This window comes from Mobula hypostoma, chromosome 4, assembly GCF_963921235.1.
Source record: "Mobula hypostoma chromosome 4, sMobHyp1.1, whole genome shotgun sequence".
Classification (NCBI taxonomy): domain Eukaryota; kingdom Metazoa; phylum Chordata; class Chondrichthyes; order Myliobatiformes; family Myliobatidae; genus Mobula; species Mobula hypostoma.
Window position 1 is genome coordinate 24,790,662 of NC_086100.1, and position 19,450 is coordinate 24,810,111.

Here is a 19,450-nt window from a genome sequence, read left to right on the forward strand (position 1 = left end):
AGGCAAACTACCATCCGTGTTTCTTTCCTGCATCCACAGAATCGCCAGTCTGACCACCTAACTATAGAGTCCCCTGTTACTGCTGCCTTCTTTCTTTCCCTACCCTACTGAACCACAGGGCCAGACTCTGTGCCAGAGACAGGGCCACTGTTGCTTCCCCCAGATTGGCTGCCCCCCCCGCCCCCAACAGTACTCAAACAAGAGTACTTATTGTTAAGGGGAACAGGCACAAGGGTACTCTCTAGTATCTGACTCTTGCCCTTCCCTCTCCTGATTGTTACCCACTTATTTGTCTCCCAAAAGTTTATTGATAGTTTTGAGAAGTTGGTGTTACCCTCATAGTTCCATTGGTTGTGTGTGCACGAATGAGTAAATAGAGTTAGGAGAATACTAATGGTACTTTACAGATTGTTATGGCAAATTAAGTTGCTTTTAGATTCTTGGAGGATAGCAGCTGGCGGTCTATTCAGAGTTTCTGGAATCCCTGTTGAATTGATAAGGAGATGGTGGATATTACCGCCTTCGACACGATTCAGTTGGAAATTTGCTCAATGGAGCACACAGTGGAGTGCTTGCAAGTGACGTAATTTGATAGTTGGAATCTGCTGCCTTCTTATGGATCCTTTCCCGCCATGCCTTCGCAGCCAGTTGCTGTCATAGACTCTGATGTTTTGCAGGGACAAAATCACAATTTATGTTGATAATTTACCATCAGTCAGGGTCAGTTCCAACTGCCTTCATGTCCTGTTTTCAAGCTTCTTTACAGGAATACTGGTGTTGTTTTAGTTCCCTCTGAATTTAGTTCCACCCACCTGTGAATGTGCTCAGAAGGTCCAGCCAGTGAATTATCTGTGTTTGAGCCTGTTGTTGCCCTTGGCAAATTTCCTGTTTGGTGGGGATCCCAAGTGGAGACTCTATTTTGCTATTTAATAATACAGTGGACAATGGAGTTGAAAACCATTTCACCTTTGCCCTAGTTCCTACTTCTCTGTCATGTATAAGAATATTTTGTCCACCAGCACTTTTGATTTTGATCATGAGCTTGGAGTTCGTTCATACTATTTTAATCAGTCTACTGAAGGTGGGAACTGCTCATTTGAGTGACAATTGAATACTCTACTGAAAGGCTAGGACAAGTTAAGCAGCTGAACAACTAACTGTCTCTCAGTAAGGGTGATTAATGGAGATTGTGAAACTTACTGTGTAGTTCAAATCTTTTCTTAATGCTCATAAAGAGAGCAATTGTTTGACCAGCACATTTTTGACTTTAGAATGATAGTCACTTTGCCTTCACATTGAGTAATAACAGATTGAAAGAGCTTCCCATCCAATATGTAGGCCTACACTACTTACCAAGGCTTAATAACAGAATCCAAGAATATAGGAGGAAGATGTATCCTTGTTTCTCAACACTCTTCTCATCTTCAAAATAGACCCATCAAGCAGAACAGTGCTGTGGAAAATCATATAAGTCTTAATAGTGTTGTTGGCAATCTTTCTTTTCCAGCATTACAAATGACCCAGCACTGCTGATGGTGTCAAATGCTTTGGTGATATACAGTGCAATGGTCGATTTGGTTCTCTGCATTTGTTTTCAATTTGACACAGGGAAAATATCATGGATATAATTGATCTTCCAGGTCTGACTTGATGTTAGACACAGCTTGCAAGATGCTGAAAGTGCATCAAGATGTTGCTTATATAAGCTTTTCCCACTGAATTGATAGCAAAATACCTCTGCAGTTGTCACCATCATCTTTATCGTTCTGATTTTTCAACTGCATGATGATGTCTGAATACTTTATGGTATCTGACCTTCTTTCCAGCATTTCAGTAACAGTTAATGGAAATGGTGGTAGATTTTCCCACATTAAAGGGTATTCCTTGGAGTAACGAGGAGTTGTTCCTTTAAATAATCAACAAATAGCTCATCTACAATGAACTCTACATCCAACTTCTTTTCAAATGATTGTCTATTTGTTACATGTATATCGAAACATAGGAACAGACTGAAATGCTTCCTTTTGCATCAACAACAACACGGTCCGAATATGCGCTGGGAGAAACCCGCGATGCTGCCATGCACCTGCGCCAACATAGAATGCCCATAATGGAGAACCCTATTAAGTGTCATGGTGTGGCCACTGGTATTAACTGGACTTTGTCATTAAAGACCTATCTTCAGTATAGATGTCTTGCATATTTCATGATGCTGTCTGTGATACTGGCAAAGCCATTTCATATTGGATCAAGACAATATCTGATTAGTTTAAGATTTAAGATAAGTTAAGCTTTATTTGTCACATGTACATCGATTGAGCACTGTTGGTTGTGTGGAAACTCCACAATAGAAATTTCGATAAGCTTTACAATTCTTTTTGCTCACATTGAAGCTGACACCAAGCAGATGATACCTTGCTACAATAAGTTATATTTGGCTTTGTGGATTGAGCCTGTATCTGGGAGATCTTCAATATTAATACAGAATTCGTAAAGCTCCTGGCTGATCACAGCTGATTGCTGAATCTCTAGAGGCACAGGAGATTCTGCAGATGCTGGAAATTTTGTGCTACACACAACTGCTGAAGGAACTCAGCAGGTCAGGCAGCTCCTCCCTCACCTGTTTTTGCCTAACACCTGCCAGCTTGTACCAGATTGACTAATTTCACAAAGTCTTTGAAAGCATGCCATGGGTTGAGAGAGAAGTGTGTGATAATCTTCATAGCCCCTATAGATTGCATTTTACCGATGTATTTCTGCAATGATTGTTCTTACTGACATCGTTAGTCTCTGTGCATTTGTTCTTGGATGCACTCTGAAGGGCACCCCCCGAACAAGTAGTCTACATATCCCTCTGATAAGAGTTGAGAATGGGATGATGGAAAGAGAATGCCCCATGCTACATCTGCACTGAATTCCGTATCAAATTCAGGATATTCAATATTTATGGTTTGTTCTCTTTCTCTAGCAATAGAAAACCAGTACTGTAAAATACTGGCACAATCCAGCAGCCAGCATAATCTAGGCTGGGTAATGGCCATGAATTGTTAGTAATGCCAGCTTCAGAAAATAGCTCAGACTGCCCAGCATATTGACGCTCACTGTTCAGTGGCCCGAGCATGTTAATCCATCTGTGAGTGGAGAGATTGGTAAGACTGGGGCAAGCTGCAGAAAAGCAAATCAGTTTAAAGTTACAGCTGTACTTCTAAGGAGATTTTCACAATATTTTGATCTTTTAAAATTGTTTGCTTTTCTAAATTAACTTTGGTTGTTTGTTCCACTAATTATTGTTCCAGATAAATTATCTGACTGTAGCAATGGTAGATTTACATCGTCATAGTGCCATTTAATCTGAAAAGTTAACAATGCTTTTCATCTGGTGTAAAGTGATTACAATTTTCTGGCATATTCCTGGAGAATTTATGATAATCTTCTGTGACCAAGGACACTGCTTAGAGATGTTTGAAGTAGAGTTCTCTCTGTGCATTGCAGGTTTTTATTCTTGGTGAGACTCCTTAAAAGACTGAAGCTTTTCTTAACTCTGCCTTCCCCTCTTCCACAGCTGACAGGGCTGTTGACCATGATAATTCCGTTCATTGCACTCCCACCCTTTTATTTGTGCATACCTTTTCTTAAAATTCTATTGCATTTCTTTTTACTCTATAAATGCCTGCAAGAAAATGAATCTAGGGGCAGTTTGATCATACTTTGATAATAGATTTTCTTTGAACTTTGAACTTTATTCTCCCAACCAGAATATAAATAAGATTTCCCTTGTCCTCAGCTTTCAACTACACTAGCCTCAGCATTCAATGGGTGAACTTCTGCCTTTACTGCCATCTTCAGTATGATCCCTGCCCCCTTCCTTTCAGGATTCCAGAGGGGCTGTTCCCTCCATGGACCCCTGGTTCACTCTTCCGTCTTTAACACTGCTTCACTCTCCTTCTCACATTATTTCCCATACAATAGCAGGAGACGCATTCTCTGGACTCCTATCTCTGTATCCAGTGGTGTGGGGAGGGGAAGATACGCCCAGCCCTGAAACACCAGTAAGGTCATTTGTTTCCAAACAATTGAATGTCTTTTTGGTGCTCCTGCACCCTCCCCTCTCCCCTCCTCTTTTCCCAACCGCCATTCCCCTCTCCCTGCCCCCTTCCCACCCTCAGTCCACAATAGATACCCATACCTGAATCAGGTTTGTTATCGCTCACATATGTCATGAAATTTGTCTATTTTGCAGCAACAGCAGCACAGTGCGATACATCAAATAACTGCAGTACTGTACAAGTGTCTTAGGCACCCTAGCTATGTACTGTATATGTGCCCAGGACAGTACTGAATATGTGCCCAGGGTGGTACTGTATGTGTGCCAAGGGTGGTACTGTATATGTGCCCAGGATGGTACTGTATATGTGGCGATGCGGCACTGTATATGTGCCGAGGGCAGTACTGTATATGTGGCGAGGTGGTACTGTATATGTGCCAAGGGCGGTACTTGTATATGTGCCAAGGATGGTACTGTATATGTGCCCAGAATGGTACTGTATATGTGCCAAGGGCAGTACTGTATTGTGCCCAGGACAATACTGTATATGTGCCTAGGACAGTATTGTATATGTGCCTAGCTATGTACTGTATATGTGCCCAGGACAGTACTCTATATGTACCCAGAACAGTACTGTATATGTGCCTAGGACAGTACTGTATATGTGCCTAGCTATGTACTGTATATGTGCCCAGGACAGTACTCTATATGTACCCAGAACAGTACAGTATATGTGCCGAGGACAGTACTGTATATGTGCCTAGCTATGTACTGTATATGTACCCAGGACAGTACTGTATATGTGCCGAGGACAGTACTGTAATTACATCAAGGTAGTATATGTTCTTGTTTCAGGATTGAGAGTTGGCTCACGAGTGTGTTTAGGATTTGAACCAGGCAACTGCTGCAACAACTCCATGTACTTCTGCGGTGGAGTAATGAGGATGCAAATTAAATTGACTCAGTCAAAGCTCCGGCAGTGGACACATTTATCTGTAACTGACACAGGCAACAACTAATCATCGTGTACAGGTCTAAAAACAAGTAATAATCACCGTTCCTAGTCAATGTTACAAGCAGCTACCAGTGCATAGTTGACAGCATTATCAATGGTTGTAAACTTCTTTTAAGACTTCTTCAGGGATCCTGAAATAAAAAGACATCATGTTAATGTTCCTTATTTGGGCAGTGTACCAAACGCAATTTCTTTGTAAGAGGTCTTAATGGGAAACAACCTTCTCTTATGATTAATGTTTTAAGGCAAGCTTTTCAGAATCTTGAGACAAAAGCTTCACTAAAAGCATGCATTGTTTTTTCTTATTGCAGGAATTGTTGCCGTTCTCTTCTGTGGAATCACTCAGGCTCATTACACCTACAATAATCTTTCTGATGAAGCAAAGATGAGGACAAAGCAGGTAGGAAGTATACTTTTCTTATGCATTTCAGTGACAGTGCACCTCAGATTGTCAGCGAAGTCAAATCAGAAGATCCTTACAGTTAAAGGCATTTATTGCAACAAAATACTTAAGGCAACAATGAGTTACATTTGGATAATGGCCACCTTTCATGGATTCAAAGTGCCAACTCCACTGCAACCCAACAGCAACACTTGGCCAACAAATTTATTCCTGACAACCAATTCCAGCTGTTAATTGGCCACCATTCAATAGAGTTGCTCAATCTCCGTTCCAACAACCTCTTCAGCCATAACTGGTGTCCTCTAATTTGACGCAATTCATTGTCTGCTTCAGCTGCAGTGTTTCACTGCTCCTGGCCGGGGCAGAGGGAACTTTGGACAGAGGGCAGTCTCACTTCTGATTAACAAAAGAACAAAAGGGAGGACTGGAGCCGGCAGTGGGAGGGAAGGAACCTTCTGGAGAGATGGTTGGGAGCAGAGTGGAAGTGCCTGAGGTTCAGCTCAGTTGAATCTTACATGAGAATGTTAAAGTTGAACAACAATAGGACTATTTGTCTCAAGACTTGAAAGAGTATGATTGTGTGTGGAATAGGTTCCCCTGTAGAGAGAGCTACCCACTCTTTGATTCTCCTTCTGTCCCCACTTGATCCACCGTCTCCCCTGCCCCATTTAATTTCCTCTCTCCCCCCTGCTCAATCCTCTTTCTTCCCATTCCACGCAATCCCTCCTCTCCCAAAGGACCATAGCACAGAGCAGCCTGTCAGGTCTGTTCCGCTATCCTGTCATAGCTGATTTATAACATTCCCTCTCAACCCATTCTCCAGCCTTCTCTCCACAACCATCAATGCCCTTACTAATCAAGAACCTATCAACCCCCACTTTCCACTTTAAATATACCCAGTGACTTGGCCATCACAGCCGTCTGTGGCAATGAATTCCACAGATTGACTGCCTCCTGGCTAAAGATAAAGCTGTATTTCTGGAGCCTTAGTTCCTATATTGTCATAATCGGCATTTGGCTTGTTATTGTCGCATGTGCAGAGATACAGTAGCACAGTGGCTAGCACAACGCTTTACAGTACCAGCGACGTGGGTTCATTTCCCACTGTAAGGAGTTTGTACGTTCTCCCCATGACTGTGTGGGTTTCCTTCGGGGGCTCTGGTTTCCTCCCACAGTCCAAAAACCGAACCAGTTGGTAGGTTAATTGGTCATTGTAAGTTGTCCTGTCTGATTAAATTGGGGGAATTGCTGGGTGGTGCAGCCTAGTCTGCATTGCATGTCAGTCAATAAACAGATAAATACAATGACTCCCCCACGTGCTCCCCCTCCGCTCGATACCCTTTCTCCCCTCCCAGCTTGTACTTTTTCTTACTCCCCCTGTTGATCCTCTTTCTCACTGCATAAGATCCTGTTTCTCCTCTCCTTTTCCAAAGCAACACAACTGTCTTCCCCTTCTGCATTCCTGTCCGCCATTCCCCACGCTGCTGTTCACACAGTTCAGTGACAGTAGCCTATCTCACTTCCACCAATGTGCCTGGATAAGTTTTCTCACCCACCTACCTTCCCCTTACCTGGCACCACCTATTGCCTGCCAGCTAGTGTTCTCCCCACTCCCTCCACCTGTTTTCACCTGCCTCCTCGTTTCCATTCTTGACGAGGGGACTTGGCCTTCATCAGGACTGGGAAGGAAGGAAGCAGACCCAGATGCTCATTCCCCACCATAAGTGCTGCTTGACCTGCTGAGTTTCTCCAGCATTTCGAGTGTTGCCTGGATGCACGATGAAACATGAAACAAACCTCACAGGAGGATTAGAAGTGGAGAGAGTGAGCAGTTTCAAGTTCCCGTGTGTCAAGATCTCTGAGGATCTAACCCGGTCCCAGCATATTGATGCAGCTATAAAGAAGGCAAGTCAGTTGCTATATTTCATGAGGAGTTTGAAGAGGTTTGGTTTGTCACCTAAAACACTCAGAAACATCAATAGATGTACGATAGAAAGCATTCTGACAGGCTGCATCACTGTCTGGTATGGGGTGGCTACTGAACAGGGCCGAAAGAAGCTACAGAAAGTTGTAAAATTAGTTGGCTCCATCTTGGGTGCTATCCTCCGTAGTATCCAAGACATCTTCAAGGAGTTGTGCCTCAGAAAGGTGGCATCCATTATTAAGGACCCTCATGACCCAGGACATGCCCTCTTCTCATTGCTACCATCAGGAAGAAGGTATAGAAGCCAGAAGGCACAAACTCAGCGATTCAGGAATAGCTTCTTCCCCTCTGCCATAGGATTCTTAAATGGACATTGAACCCATAAACACTACATAACATCTTTTTATACATATTTCTGTTTTTGCATTATTTTTAATCTAACTATTTAATGTACGTATATACTTACATATATTTATTTTTTTCTTTCTGTATTATCGTGTGTTGCATTGTATTGCTACTGCAAAGTTAACAAATTTCAAGACATGTCCCAGTGATAATAAACCTGATGCTGACTCTGATGAGCCCAATACATTGTACTCACTGTAGCTGTGAGATTAATGGTAAGAGAAACACCAAGGGGGTACAGGTTCAGGGAATTTTAAAACAAATATGGTTGTGGGTCATTGGTTGGAAGACAGTCCGGGTGCCACTGGCCACTGTAGCCATAAAACTGTAGCTAAGTATTAACATCTTTGTCTTATTGTGATCAATCCCACACATTACTGATGCTGCAGACTCCTGTCCCCATACACCAATAGCACAGATTTATTTTGCTGACTCCAGGTTGTAATTCAGCTTATGAATTCCTTTGGATCTGTTTCGGGCCAATAAATTGTGCATGGTTGCCATACCAACAGGCTAGATTTATATCGTTACTGAGAAAAAAAGTTAAATTGGATAAATTCAGGTAAATCCAAGCCATGGTGATATTTCCATTTTCCTCTAATGGCCTTTCAAATTAATGCTGAATTCTGGCAAGGTTTATGTTGTTCACTTGCATCCACTTCAAAATAGTTGCACCAACTGCAAGTTTTTTAAACTTCTAATCTTGACAGAGGGGAGAGTTGAATCTGGTTCATCTTTGTGGTATCCCACCACAGCCTGAGAGAGCAGGCAACCTTACAAACACAGTGAACGACCCCTGTTGGGTTAAGATATTAAAACAGTATTTCATACCAATGACAATACTTTAAAAAATTAATATAGATATTTCTGACAAGGGCAACATTTACTTTCCTTTACCGTTCAGCCTTAAGATTGCAGTGGTGGTGGTGATGAGCAAATTTCTTGGGCAGCAGCTGTCCAGAAGGAGACGAGATGGCACGATTAGCAAGTTGGAGTCACAAGAGATTAGATGCTGGAAACTGGAGGAAAAGTAAAAACATGCTGCTGGAGGAACTCAGCAGCATCTGTAGATTTAGAAGGATAATCAAAATTTCAGGTCAGGACCCTGCATCGGGACTGAGAGTATAAAGTGGGCGGGTTTGGTATCTGGTATAAACAGGTGAGGGGGAAGGGTGAGGCAAGGCAGGAGCTGGGGGAGATGGCCCGGGTGGGGGAGGGAGGAGTGGGAGGAGGGAGGGGCGAATGTTTCAGGTACTGGGAGAGTGTAGGACCAGAGGGCCTCAGAATTAGGAGACTGTTGCTTTAGAACAGAGATGATGAGAAATTTCTTTATCTGGAGGGTGGTGAATCTGTAAGAATCAATGCCACATTCAGCTGTGGAGGTCAAGTCATTGGGTATCTTTAAAGCACAAGCTGATATGTTCTTGATTAGTTAGGACAAAAGATGTTACGGGAAGAAGGCAAGAGAATGTGTTCAAGAGAAAAAATATATCAGCCATGAGGCAATGGGCCAAATGGCCTAATTCTGCTCCTGTGTGTTATTGGTCTAAAGCAACAGAGCGTGAGAAGTGGAGACAATGGAATCTAATAAAGAAGGAAGGAGATGAGTGGAACCAGATAAGTGAGGAATGGTGGGAAGATGGGAGCAACAGGGGAAGGAAGAGTAGAACCGGTGGTGTGAACATGTGGGTGGCTGATAGGCAGATAGAAACAGGTGGGGAAGAGGAAAGAAGAGGGGTGTTTGAGAATTCCTAGTTGCATTCATAAAGAAACAAAAAGAAACAGTGAGGGTGCAGGTTACCTGAAATTAGAGCACTATTAATATTCGTGCCATTTGGTTGCAGACTGTCCAGTCAGAAGATGAAATGCTTTCCCTCCAGTTAATATTGGGCCTCGCTCTGTAGCAGTGGAGGCCATGGCATAGGAAGGGGGAGGGAAGTTAAAATGGTGTGCAATTGCAAGATCAAGATGGCCATGTGGACAGAATGCAGGTGCCCAGCAAAGTTTTAAATTTGCAGGTGGCACTAAAATTGATATTATTAGATTATGAGAACACTCAGTCCTCTTTTATTGTCATTTAGAAATGCATACATGCATTAAGAAATGATACAATGTTTCTCCGGAGTGATATCACAGAAAACAGGACAAACCAAAGACCAACACTGACAGAACCACATCATTATAACATATAGTTACAGCAGTGCAATGCAATACCATAATTCGATGAAGAACAAACCATGGGCACGGTAAAAATAGTCTCAAAGTCCCCGAGTCGATCGACTTCCGAGTCCCCAATAGCGGCGGCAAAAGGGAGAAACTCCCTGCCATAAACCTCCAGGCACCGTCAACTTGCCGATACCTTGGAAGCAGCCGACTACAGCCGACACTGAGTCCGTCCGTCCGAAAACTGCGAGCCTCCGACCAGCCCCTCCGATACAGCCTCCCGAGCGCCATCCTCTACTATTATAGTGGACAAGGAAGAAGTTGTCTAAGGTTACAACAGGATATATACTGGGAAAATAGGAAAGGAAATAGCTGATGAATTATAACTCAGACGACTACTAAGTGATACTTTTTGGGATATCAAACCAGGTCAGGACACACACAGTGAGTGGCAGAGCCCTGCGGATTGTTACTGAAAAGTGAGACCTTGTAGTGCAAGTACATAAGTTTGCTGAAGATTTGCCTCTTCCACCTATCACCTCTTAGCTTTTCACAGAATTTCCTTTTGTTCCCTCCCCACCAGCCTTTCCCCTGGACTCACCATTTTACTGCCAGCTTCTGCTCCTCCTCCTGGCTTCTGTCCCCTTCCAGACCTGATGACGGCTCTCAGCCTGAAACGTTGCCTGTTCCTTTCCTTCCATAGATGCTGCCAGAGCTGCTGAGTTGCAGCAGAATTCTGTGTGTGTTGGGGAGTGACAAATATAGACAGAGTGGTGAACAAGGTGTCTGATGTGCTTGCCGGTATTGGCTGAGGCTTTGAGTATAGGAGTTGGGCCATTAAGTTACAGATGAACAAATCATTGGTTGGGCTGCACTTGGAATGCTGTTTTGGTTACCAGTCTATATGAAAGATGTGTCTATGTTAGGGAAGGTGCAGAAAAAATCTACAGGAATGTTGCCCAGATTCTGAGGAGGCTGAGGGGTGTCCTTAAGAGATTTATAAAAGTACGAGGGGCATAAATAGTCACAGTGTTTTTTCCTGAGGTAGGGAATTCTATGACTAAAGGGCATAGGTTTAAGGCAAGAGGGCAAATATATAAAGGGGATCTGCAAAGTGATGAGAGGCATGGATCATGTAGATAGCCAGAGGTTTTTCCCCCCAGGGATGAAATGGCTAACACAAGGGGGCATTGTTTTAAGGTGCTTGGAAGTAGGTAAAAGCGGAATGTCAGGGATAAGTTTTTCACACAGTGAGTGGCATGTGCATGGAATGCACTACCAGCAACAGTGGTAGAGGCAGATACAACAGGGTCTTTTAAGAGTCTCTAAGATAGGTACATGGAGCTTAGAAATATAGAGGGCTATGCGCTAGGGAAATTCTAGGCAGTTTCTAGAGTAGGTTGCATAGTCGGTGCAATGTTGTGGACTGAAGGGCCTGTAATGCGTTTTAGATTTCTATGTTCAAATCACAAAATCATTCTGCAGATGATCGAAATCAAGAATAACATACAGATTCCTTCTTCATCCTTTTTCCTTTTCCACCGATCACCTCCCAGCTTCTCACCACCACCACCCCCCCACCACCTGGCTTCACCTGTCACCTTCCAGCTTGTACATCTCCGTCCGACCCCCAGCTTCTTCCCCATTGCTTTACAGTCTTGATTAAGCGTCTCGGTCTGAAACATCGATTGTTTATCCTCTCCTTAGGTACTGCCTGACCTGCTGAGTTCCTCCAGCATTTTGTGTGTGTTACTCTGAAAAACAATTTTTTTTTGCATAGAAGGTGGTGGGTATGTGGAATGAGCTGTCAGGGGGTGTGGTTGAGGTGAGGAAAATTGCACCTTGACAGGAACATCAATTGGAAAGTCTTGAAAGGTTAGTGGCCAAGTGCCCGCAAGTGGGATTAGTGTAGCATCTTTGTTAACATGGATAAGTTTGGCTGAATGGCCCTTTTCAGTACTGTACATTGTTACGGATCTTTAAGGTATAAAGACACGTCGTTCAACACATTTTATGCTGTAAAGTGAAAGCATGATTCAGCTTCAAAAGTTCTTACATTATTTCAACTTTTTATATTGACGTCTACAAGAATTTGAATGTCATCCATTCAGGTGAAATTCGGCACTGTGTTGTCTGGGTTTCAACGTGCGAGAGTCTTCTCACATCTGTAGTCACTCAAGGGTCTTGGCCCGAAATGTCGACTGTACTTTTTTCCATAGATGCTGCCTGGCCTGCTGAGTTCCTCCAGCATTTTGTGTGTGTTGCTCAGATTTCCAGCATCTGCAGATTTTCTCTTGTTTGTCTATTGCTGTCAGTTTGTTTCTCCTGCAAAGGCACTGTAGTGCTGTTCTATTTGTAGAAAGTAGTTTTCTGCTAAATTCAAAATCAGAATCCAGTTTATTGTCACTGACATAAGTTATGAAATGCGCTGTTTTGTGGCAGCAGTACAGTGCAGGCAAAACAAGTTACTGTAAGTTACAGTAAATAACAAACATACTGTGAAAGAGGATTAGTGAGGCAGTGTTCATGGACCATTGAGAAATCTGATGACAGAAGTGAAGGAACTGTTCCCAAAACATTGAGTGTGGATCTTGAGGCTCCTGTACCGACTGCCCTGCCAGTAACGATGATAAGAGGGCATGTTCTGGATGGTACGGGTCCTTAATGCTGGATACTTGAGAATTGCCTTTGGAGGCTGTCCTCTATGGTGTGCCTGTAATGGGGGTGGCTGTGTCTATAACCTCCTGAGGCCTCTGACAATTCTGTGCATTGGTGCCTCCATTCTAGATGGAAATGTAATCAGTCAGACTACGCTCCACGGTACATCTGTAGAAATTTGCTCGAATTTCAGCTGACATACCAAAGCTCTTTAAACTCCTTTGCTGCATCAAATGCTGGAAAACGTTACTGTTGAAAGGGATGTAGCATAGATTTGCAGTTCACAGAATATACCATCTAAAATAACTGTTCACCTGTTATCCTTGGAAGCAGAGAATAGCTTTTATTGGCTAGTGTTTTTGTGGAGGGTGGGGGGTGCAGGATTCTAATTCTGACAAAGGAATTTTTCATTAGGTGACTCTGGACTGTATTTGAATCTTGGTGACAACAGCAACAGTCAATTCAGTATGTCACTCAGTCTGAGGAACTGACTTATTAACATAACCAGTGATGCATTTATTTATATGTGAAAAAAGATTACTCCTATATCACCTCCTTGTCTTGGTGCTATGGAAACTGCATCATTTACTATGTGAGGCAGATTTTGCTGTAGCAGTTTCTGCAGCTTTTAAGGTCAGCACTCACAAAAACACATTTCCCATTAGCTGGGAGTCAGATTGCTTCTGTTACATTTACTTCTACATTTCATGCTGATGTGTCTTTAGACACTGCATATTCAGTAGTGTACACCTTTTCTTTCCAACAACAGCAAAGCAGCATTTCCTTTTCAGTCCTTAAATTGATACCATCAACCCAGAGTAGTACGCCACCCCACCATTTCTCCTAAATTGCTTCTGTTAGTCGTGATTCTTTCAAATTGCTGGGTTCTGCATCTCTGGCTTCTCCATGGGGCCAAACAAGTCTTCAAACGCAAAGGCAAAGAAGAGCATTTAATCTGCTGAAAATTTCAGACTAACGGGTGACTCAGAGCACCTCTAGTACTGGAGAAAAGAATGAACGATCTGAAAGATTTACAGCCCAGTCAATAGGAGAACTTGTTACTTCAACTGTATTCCACTCTCTCACTTTGTCATGGTCAGCAGATTGTGTTTCCCAAACTCTGTCATTAATGCTCCTGGCCAGTGTCCTATCTGGTGAATTGCACAGCGACAGCCAATTGCAGCAAAGTCCAGGAAATAATCAAATTTGACAGATACATCTCTGAGATAACAGTTAAATTACTAGCTCCTTTTATTCATTGGCCCACAATTTTCTGTTAATGTAACACTGGGCCTAATGGTGTTCACTCTTATTTAAGTGGAAATTATTCCAACTACTTCAGACAAGGGGCAGATGCGTAGTTTAATGCAATACCCTGTCATTATATCTGCACCTCACTGTCTTCTTTACAACTGAACTCCATTGAACAGACAAAGATCCTGTACGTACATGTTAAAGAAAAGCAGAACATCTTGGAGAAAATTCAACTTAGTCCATTTCAATCCAATAAATGTTAAGTACTTCCAATAACCTCTCTGCCACTCAAAGTGGAGTCTCATTCCTTCATATTTTAATTCAGAATTGAGATATTGAAAATGTTAAATCGTTTTGTGCTCTCTCTGCCTTTCAATCCAATCTTCTCTTTCTTGATTCCCTTTCCACACTTGATCTAGTTTGAAATGACTCACTTCATTCTCAATCTATCCGCTGTTAATTTCCCAGTTTTTGAACTGGATTGGTTGTGGAGATGCACAGTTGTTTTCATTGTTCGTTCAGATGCTCAGGAGTCAGGTGCCCAGTAACTCTTTCACGGTGACACCACTTACTGCATCTTGCAATGCAAAATGCTAATAAGCTTAGATGGGCAAGGGTAAGTATTGATCGACGCTGTTCATTATCGTTGATAACTTCATTCACCACTGCTCTGAACTGAGTCTTCGACCGACAGACTCACTTTCAAGGACTCATTACAACTCTTGTTCTCAATATTATAGTCGATTTGCACAATTTGTCTTCTTTTGCACATTGGCTGTTTTGCAGTCTTTGTTTATGTATAGTTTTTCCACAAGTTATATTCTTTTTTTCCTTGTAAGTGCCTGCAGGTAAATTAATCTCAAGGTAGTATATGGTATCACATATGTACTTTGATAATGAATTTACCTGGAGCTTTGATCCTGCTATAGGAAATTATGGCTTGAATTTAAATTTGTTTATTACTGTTACATATTATTGTCATATTGCTTATCAGTACCAAATGCAGTGAAAATTTTACATATGAATGCCACCCCTAGAGATCGTTTCAAAGTGCAAGCACATCTTGGCAGAAACAAAGGGAAAAATGTTCATATAGTTTTACAGTGATGAGAAACTGCAAGTGCAGATAGACAGTGAGGCGCAGTGACAATGACAAGGTAGATTGTCAGTACAAGAGTTTATCTTTAATGTACAAGAGGTCCATTCAAGAGTTTGATAACAGCTCAGTGTGAATTATTTGTTTTTTATCATGGCTGCATTCAAATCCTGGACCAAGTAATCCTCCAGTTGCTATATTTAAATACATGGCCATATTACATTGGGGTTGCATTTATATAGCACTGAGTACGAACAGTCCAGCAGCAAGACTTGCACCTCAGAAATACTGTTGGTCCCTGTTCAATGTTCATCCAACAGCTGCTGATAACTTCTTCCAACCCTTCTGGAATTTCCAGACTGAGGTTATTTTTCTTGTCTGCTGAAATGCAGTCAGTGCGCCATCTGACCCATTTCCTGTCTCACTGAGCTATTGTTTTCAGCTACTGCCAGCCACGGCTGTTTCCTTCCAGGGTATAAATATAAAATCCTTTCTCTTCAAAGCTTTTTCCTTCTTAATTCTGTATTTTCCTATTCCAACACACTCCGACCAAGTTTTTGGTTAACTATCCTAACATATCTCTCTGTGGCTTAGTGCCATGTTTTACATGAGAATGTACTTGGGACAATTTGTTAAGCTTCCAATGGTAAGTAAGATGCTCCTGGGGTTTTGTTTTTGCATTTCACTCTCTATGCACTCTTCTGGTTCATTCAGGTTCAGCAGAGTTGCAGATCAGACAGGATTGAAGCAGGTCCTTTGAGCCACGGAGCCTGCACTGGTAAGACCACAAGACATAGGGTCAGAATTAGGCCAATTGGCCCATAGAGTCTGCTCCACCATTCAAACATGGCTGATTTATTATCCCCCTCGTCCCCATTCCCTTGCCTTTGCCCAGTAACTTTTGACACCTTTACTAGTCAAGGACCTGTCAACCTTCTAGTTAAGATGGCGCTACTGAACATGTGCAACAGCTCACTGGTAGTTAAAAAGTTAAAAAATCTGACTAAAAACACCTTTACTGAGGTAAACTGTGTTAAATTATCACTGCAGACAGTGAGGAAGCGAGCGATGGCGAGGCAAGTTCAGGGGATGAGCTGAGATGCTGCATTGTAGAATTGATGCAACTGGAAGGAGCCATTCAGAAAGGAGAGGTCGGGGAGGGGGAGTTCCAATGCCCCTACAACTGGCCCGGTTGTGAGGTTGGATTGCTCTAGGCACCCATAGAAGAAGTTGGGGCAGAGGAAATTTGATGTTCGGATGCAAGGTTGGATCGTTTTTGGGTGAAAAGCTGATTTGAAGAGCTTGAGAGCGGTTTCGGGCTCGGCGGCAAAATCCGGACCAGGAGCAAGTCGCTGGACGCTGAGGTCCAGGCCCCGAGCCCTTCGCAGTAGCTGGGTCCTAGTGTGGGGTACGATCTGCTGTTTGGGCAAATTAAACACCAGCCCAGATCGAAGGCAAGAGCTGATTTCACTTACTCTCCACAATCTTCACTCCTCTCTCCAGGGTGCTGGAGCCTTTTTCTGTCCCGTTGTTTGGTCAATTTAAATGCCAGCCCACATAAACTGACAAGACAGGGTGTCGGGATCCGAGGCGAGAGCTGATTTTGCTCTCTCACCACGATGATCGCTCCTGTTTCCACAGTGCTGAGGCTAAGAAGATTGCTTCGGCTGCTGTGCTCTGTGGCTGCTAAAATAATGAACTGATAAGTGAGGCTTTGGGCCTACTCTGTGCTGCTGCGGGGTTCAGATCTGAGGATGCAATTTGGTTTGGAATGTTGTGGTTCGCTTAAATTGTTTGTATGATTTGTGTTTTTTTTCTTCCTTTTGTTGGCCTTTTATTTTTATTTTTTAATCTTTAATTGGTTTCCTTCAGGTTTCTTGCTTTGCGGCTACCTATAAGCAAACAAATTTCAAGGTTGCATAATTTATACTTTTTTTTATTACTAATTTTTTATTGCAACTCCAACAAATTACATTCAATACAACCAGTTGCCAATTACGTTTCGACTGTTTATCCCAACCACCCCCAACCTTCATCACCATTCCCCCTCCACCCCTCTCTCCCCCATCCCTCTCGCCTCCACCAACCAACTGAATAGTAGTGCATACACAGACAAAGCATTCCTATTTTATACAATAGTAAGATTTTCTAATTTATCTGTGTTGCTCATCTTCCCCTGAATCTGTTGTTGTAAGTCGGTGGTGGAGCCCAGAGTTATCCCCTTCCCACCCCCCCCATCACCCCTCACATTCAACCCTTTACTTTGTAACATCTGTGAGTGTCACTTTGCAATGTCAGACACTGAACAATAACCGCCCCCCTCTAGCACCAACAAATTTAGAAAGGCAAAGCAGTTCTCATAGACAATCATATCAAAGAGACAGGAAAAAAAAGCTGGACAAACCCGTTAACCTATATAATTAAAACCATTTCCGTCTCAAATATAATATACCACATAATCAAGACCCCAACAGCTCTCTTGCGAGAAACTGTTGCTTTAGTAGACCGTCACTTAGCGATGGCTCCAGTGACGTCTTATCTGGTGCCCAGGAACGTAAACAAGTCTACAGGAGACATAATCCAAAATGCACATGTACAACTAAAGTCATTCAGAACCAGAACAAACTGCTGTTTTTCAGCTTCATTCTTGATGAAGTATGACATTTGGGTATATTGAATATCACCTTAGAAAGTAAAAGATAAGAAGTATAAATCTAGGCGGACTTATATCACCTTACCATGTTATCCTTGTACTAACAAGTTAATTGAGCCATTACCTTAAAACTCTGACCTGCAATACTCAGAGTCAAATTGGCCCCTTAATTAACTAAATACAAAAGTGCATCGAATGACTTTCCAATAAAAGAATAACCAGAAATAATCACACATTGGTTGATAAGATTAAAGAAATTGATAAAAAAATATTCTGCTGCTCCTAATTTGGAGCTTTACAAAAAGAGAGTTGAACTTCAGATTCAACACAGTTTGTTATTAACATCACTAATTGAAAATCAATTACTTAAATCTAAGAGTCAATCTTATATACATGGTGATAAATCGGGTAAGTTACTGGCCAACCAATTAAAAGCTGCTTCGGCTAAACGTTAGATTATTAAAGTTCGTAAACGGGATGGTACTTTGACGGTTGATCATGATGAAATTAATAAATCTTTTCAAGAATTCTATACCTCTTTATACCAATCAGAATTTCCTGACGATTCTACCAATGCATGAATTTTTAAGAAAATTGAATATTTGAAAATTACTGCTTAATGAATGTTTAACATTAGATGCCCCCATTACGGAAGAAGAAATAAAGAAAGCAATTTCTTTGATGAATTCTGGTAAAGCACCCGGCCTAGATAGGTATACAGTAGAATTCTTTAGATCTTTTTCAAGTCTACTTTCTCCTTGGTTATGTAGAATTTTTAAGGATGCCTTATTTGTAGGTAAGTTACCACAATCTTTTTATGAAGCATCTATTTCTTTAATTCCTAAAAAAGATAAAGACCCCACTGAATGTGCATCTATCCTTGTTAAGTGTGGACTCCAAAATTTTTTCCAAAATGTCAGCAATTAGATTGGAAAATGTATTGCCACAAATTGTTTTTGACGACCAGACAGGATTTATTAAAAATTGGTATTTGTATTTTAATGTTAGGAGGTTGATGAACATTGTATATACTTCTTCATCTAAAACTCCAGAATACGTTATTTCGCTCGATGCCGAGGAGACGTCAATCCTGATGCAAGGTTTTGACCCAAAATATTGATAAATACTTTGGGATTTATTTTTAGTTGAAGGTACTACAAAAGTGTTAGGCACATATATATAGCTAGGGTGCCTAAGACCTTTTGCACAGGACTGCATTGGTCAATGTGGAGAGGAGAGCGTGTTTGTAAATCTGGCTGGATGTTGAGAATGGTGATGGTGGAGCGCCATGGGAGGGGTGTGGGACCGGTGGCAGACAAGAAGTGACAGGTGTGGGTGCAGACACACCCAGCCTTGAGACAACAGGCAAGGTTATTTCATTCCAAACAATTGGTTTATTGATCATTACACAATGTCTCTGTAGTGCTTCCTGGTCCCTCCCATTTTCCCAACCTTGATTCCACCCTCCCTACCCCCTACCCACAATAAAGACCATAGCAGAATCAGGTTTTCCATCACTCATGCATGTCATGAAATTTGTCCCTTTTTTGCGGCAGCAGTACAGTGCAATACATAAAATTACTGCAGTACTGTGCAAGGGTCTTAGTCACCCTAGCTTTATCTATCTACATACTACTAAAGCTCTCATGCTCTGTCTGTCTGTTTGTGACCTTCAATTAGTGCAAACGGTGCATTACAGCAGCACTTTTTTTGGCTAAATCGAATTAAAATGCGCTAACTTACAGAATGCAGACAAAGTTCAGGGTTAGGTATTTGTATAAGATTGCTCATTTGCCAAAAATTGACAGGCTGGCTTTCACCCGAGACCCGATTG

At 42.1% G+C, this 19,450-nt stretch overlaps 1 protein-coding gene across 1 annotated transcript in view; it reads left to right on the forward strand.

The window, feature by feature from the left end:
* Positions 1-19,450, forward strand: part of LOC134345172 (sodium/hydrogen exchanger 9-like) — a 585,864-nt gene that overhangs the window by 240,758 nt on the left and 325,656 nt on the right. The window contains exon 9 of the mRNA XM_063045405.1: positions 5,372-5,460. Within this exon, the coding sequence (XP_062901475.1) occupies positions 5,372-5,460 (89 nt within the window). The remainder of the gene's footprint in view (positions 1-5,371; positions 5,461-19,450) is intronic.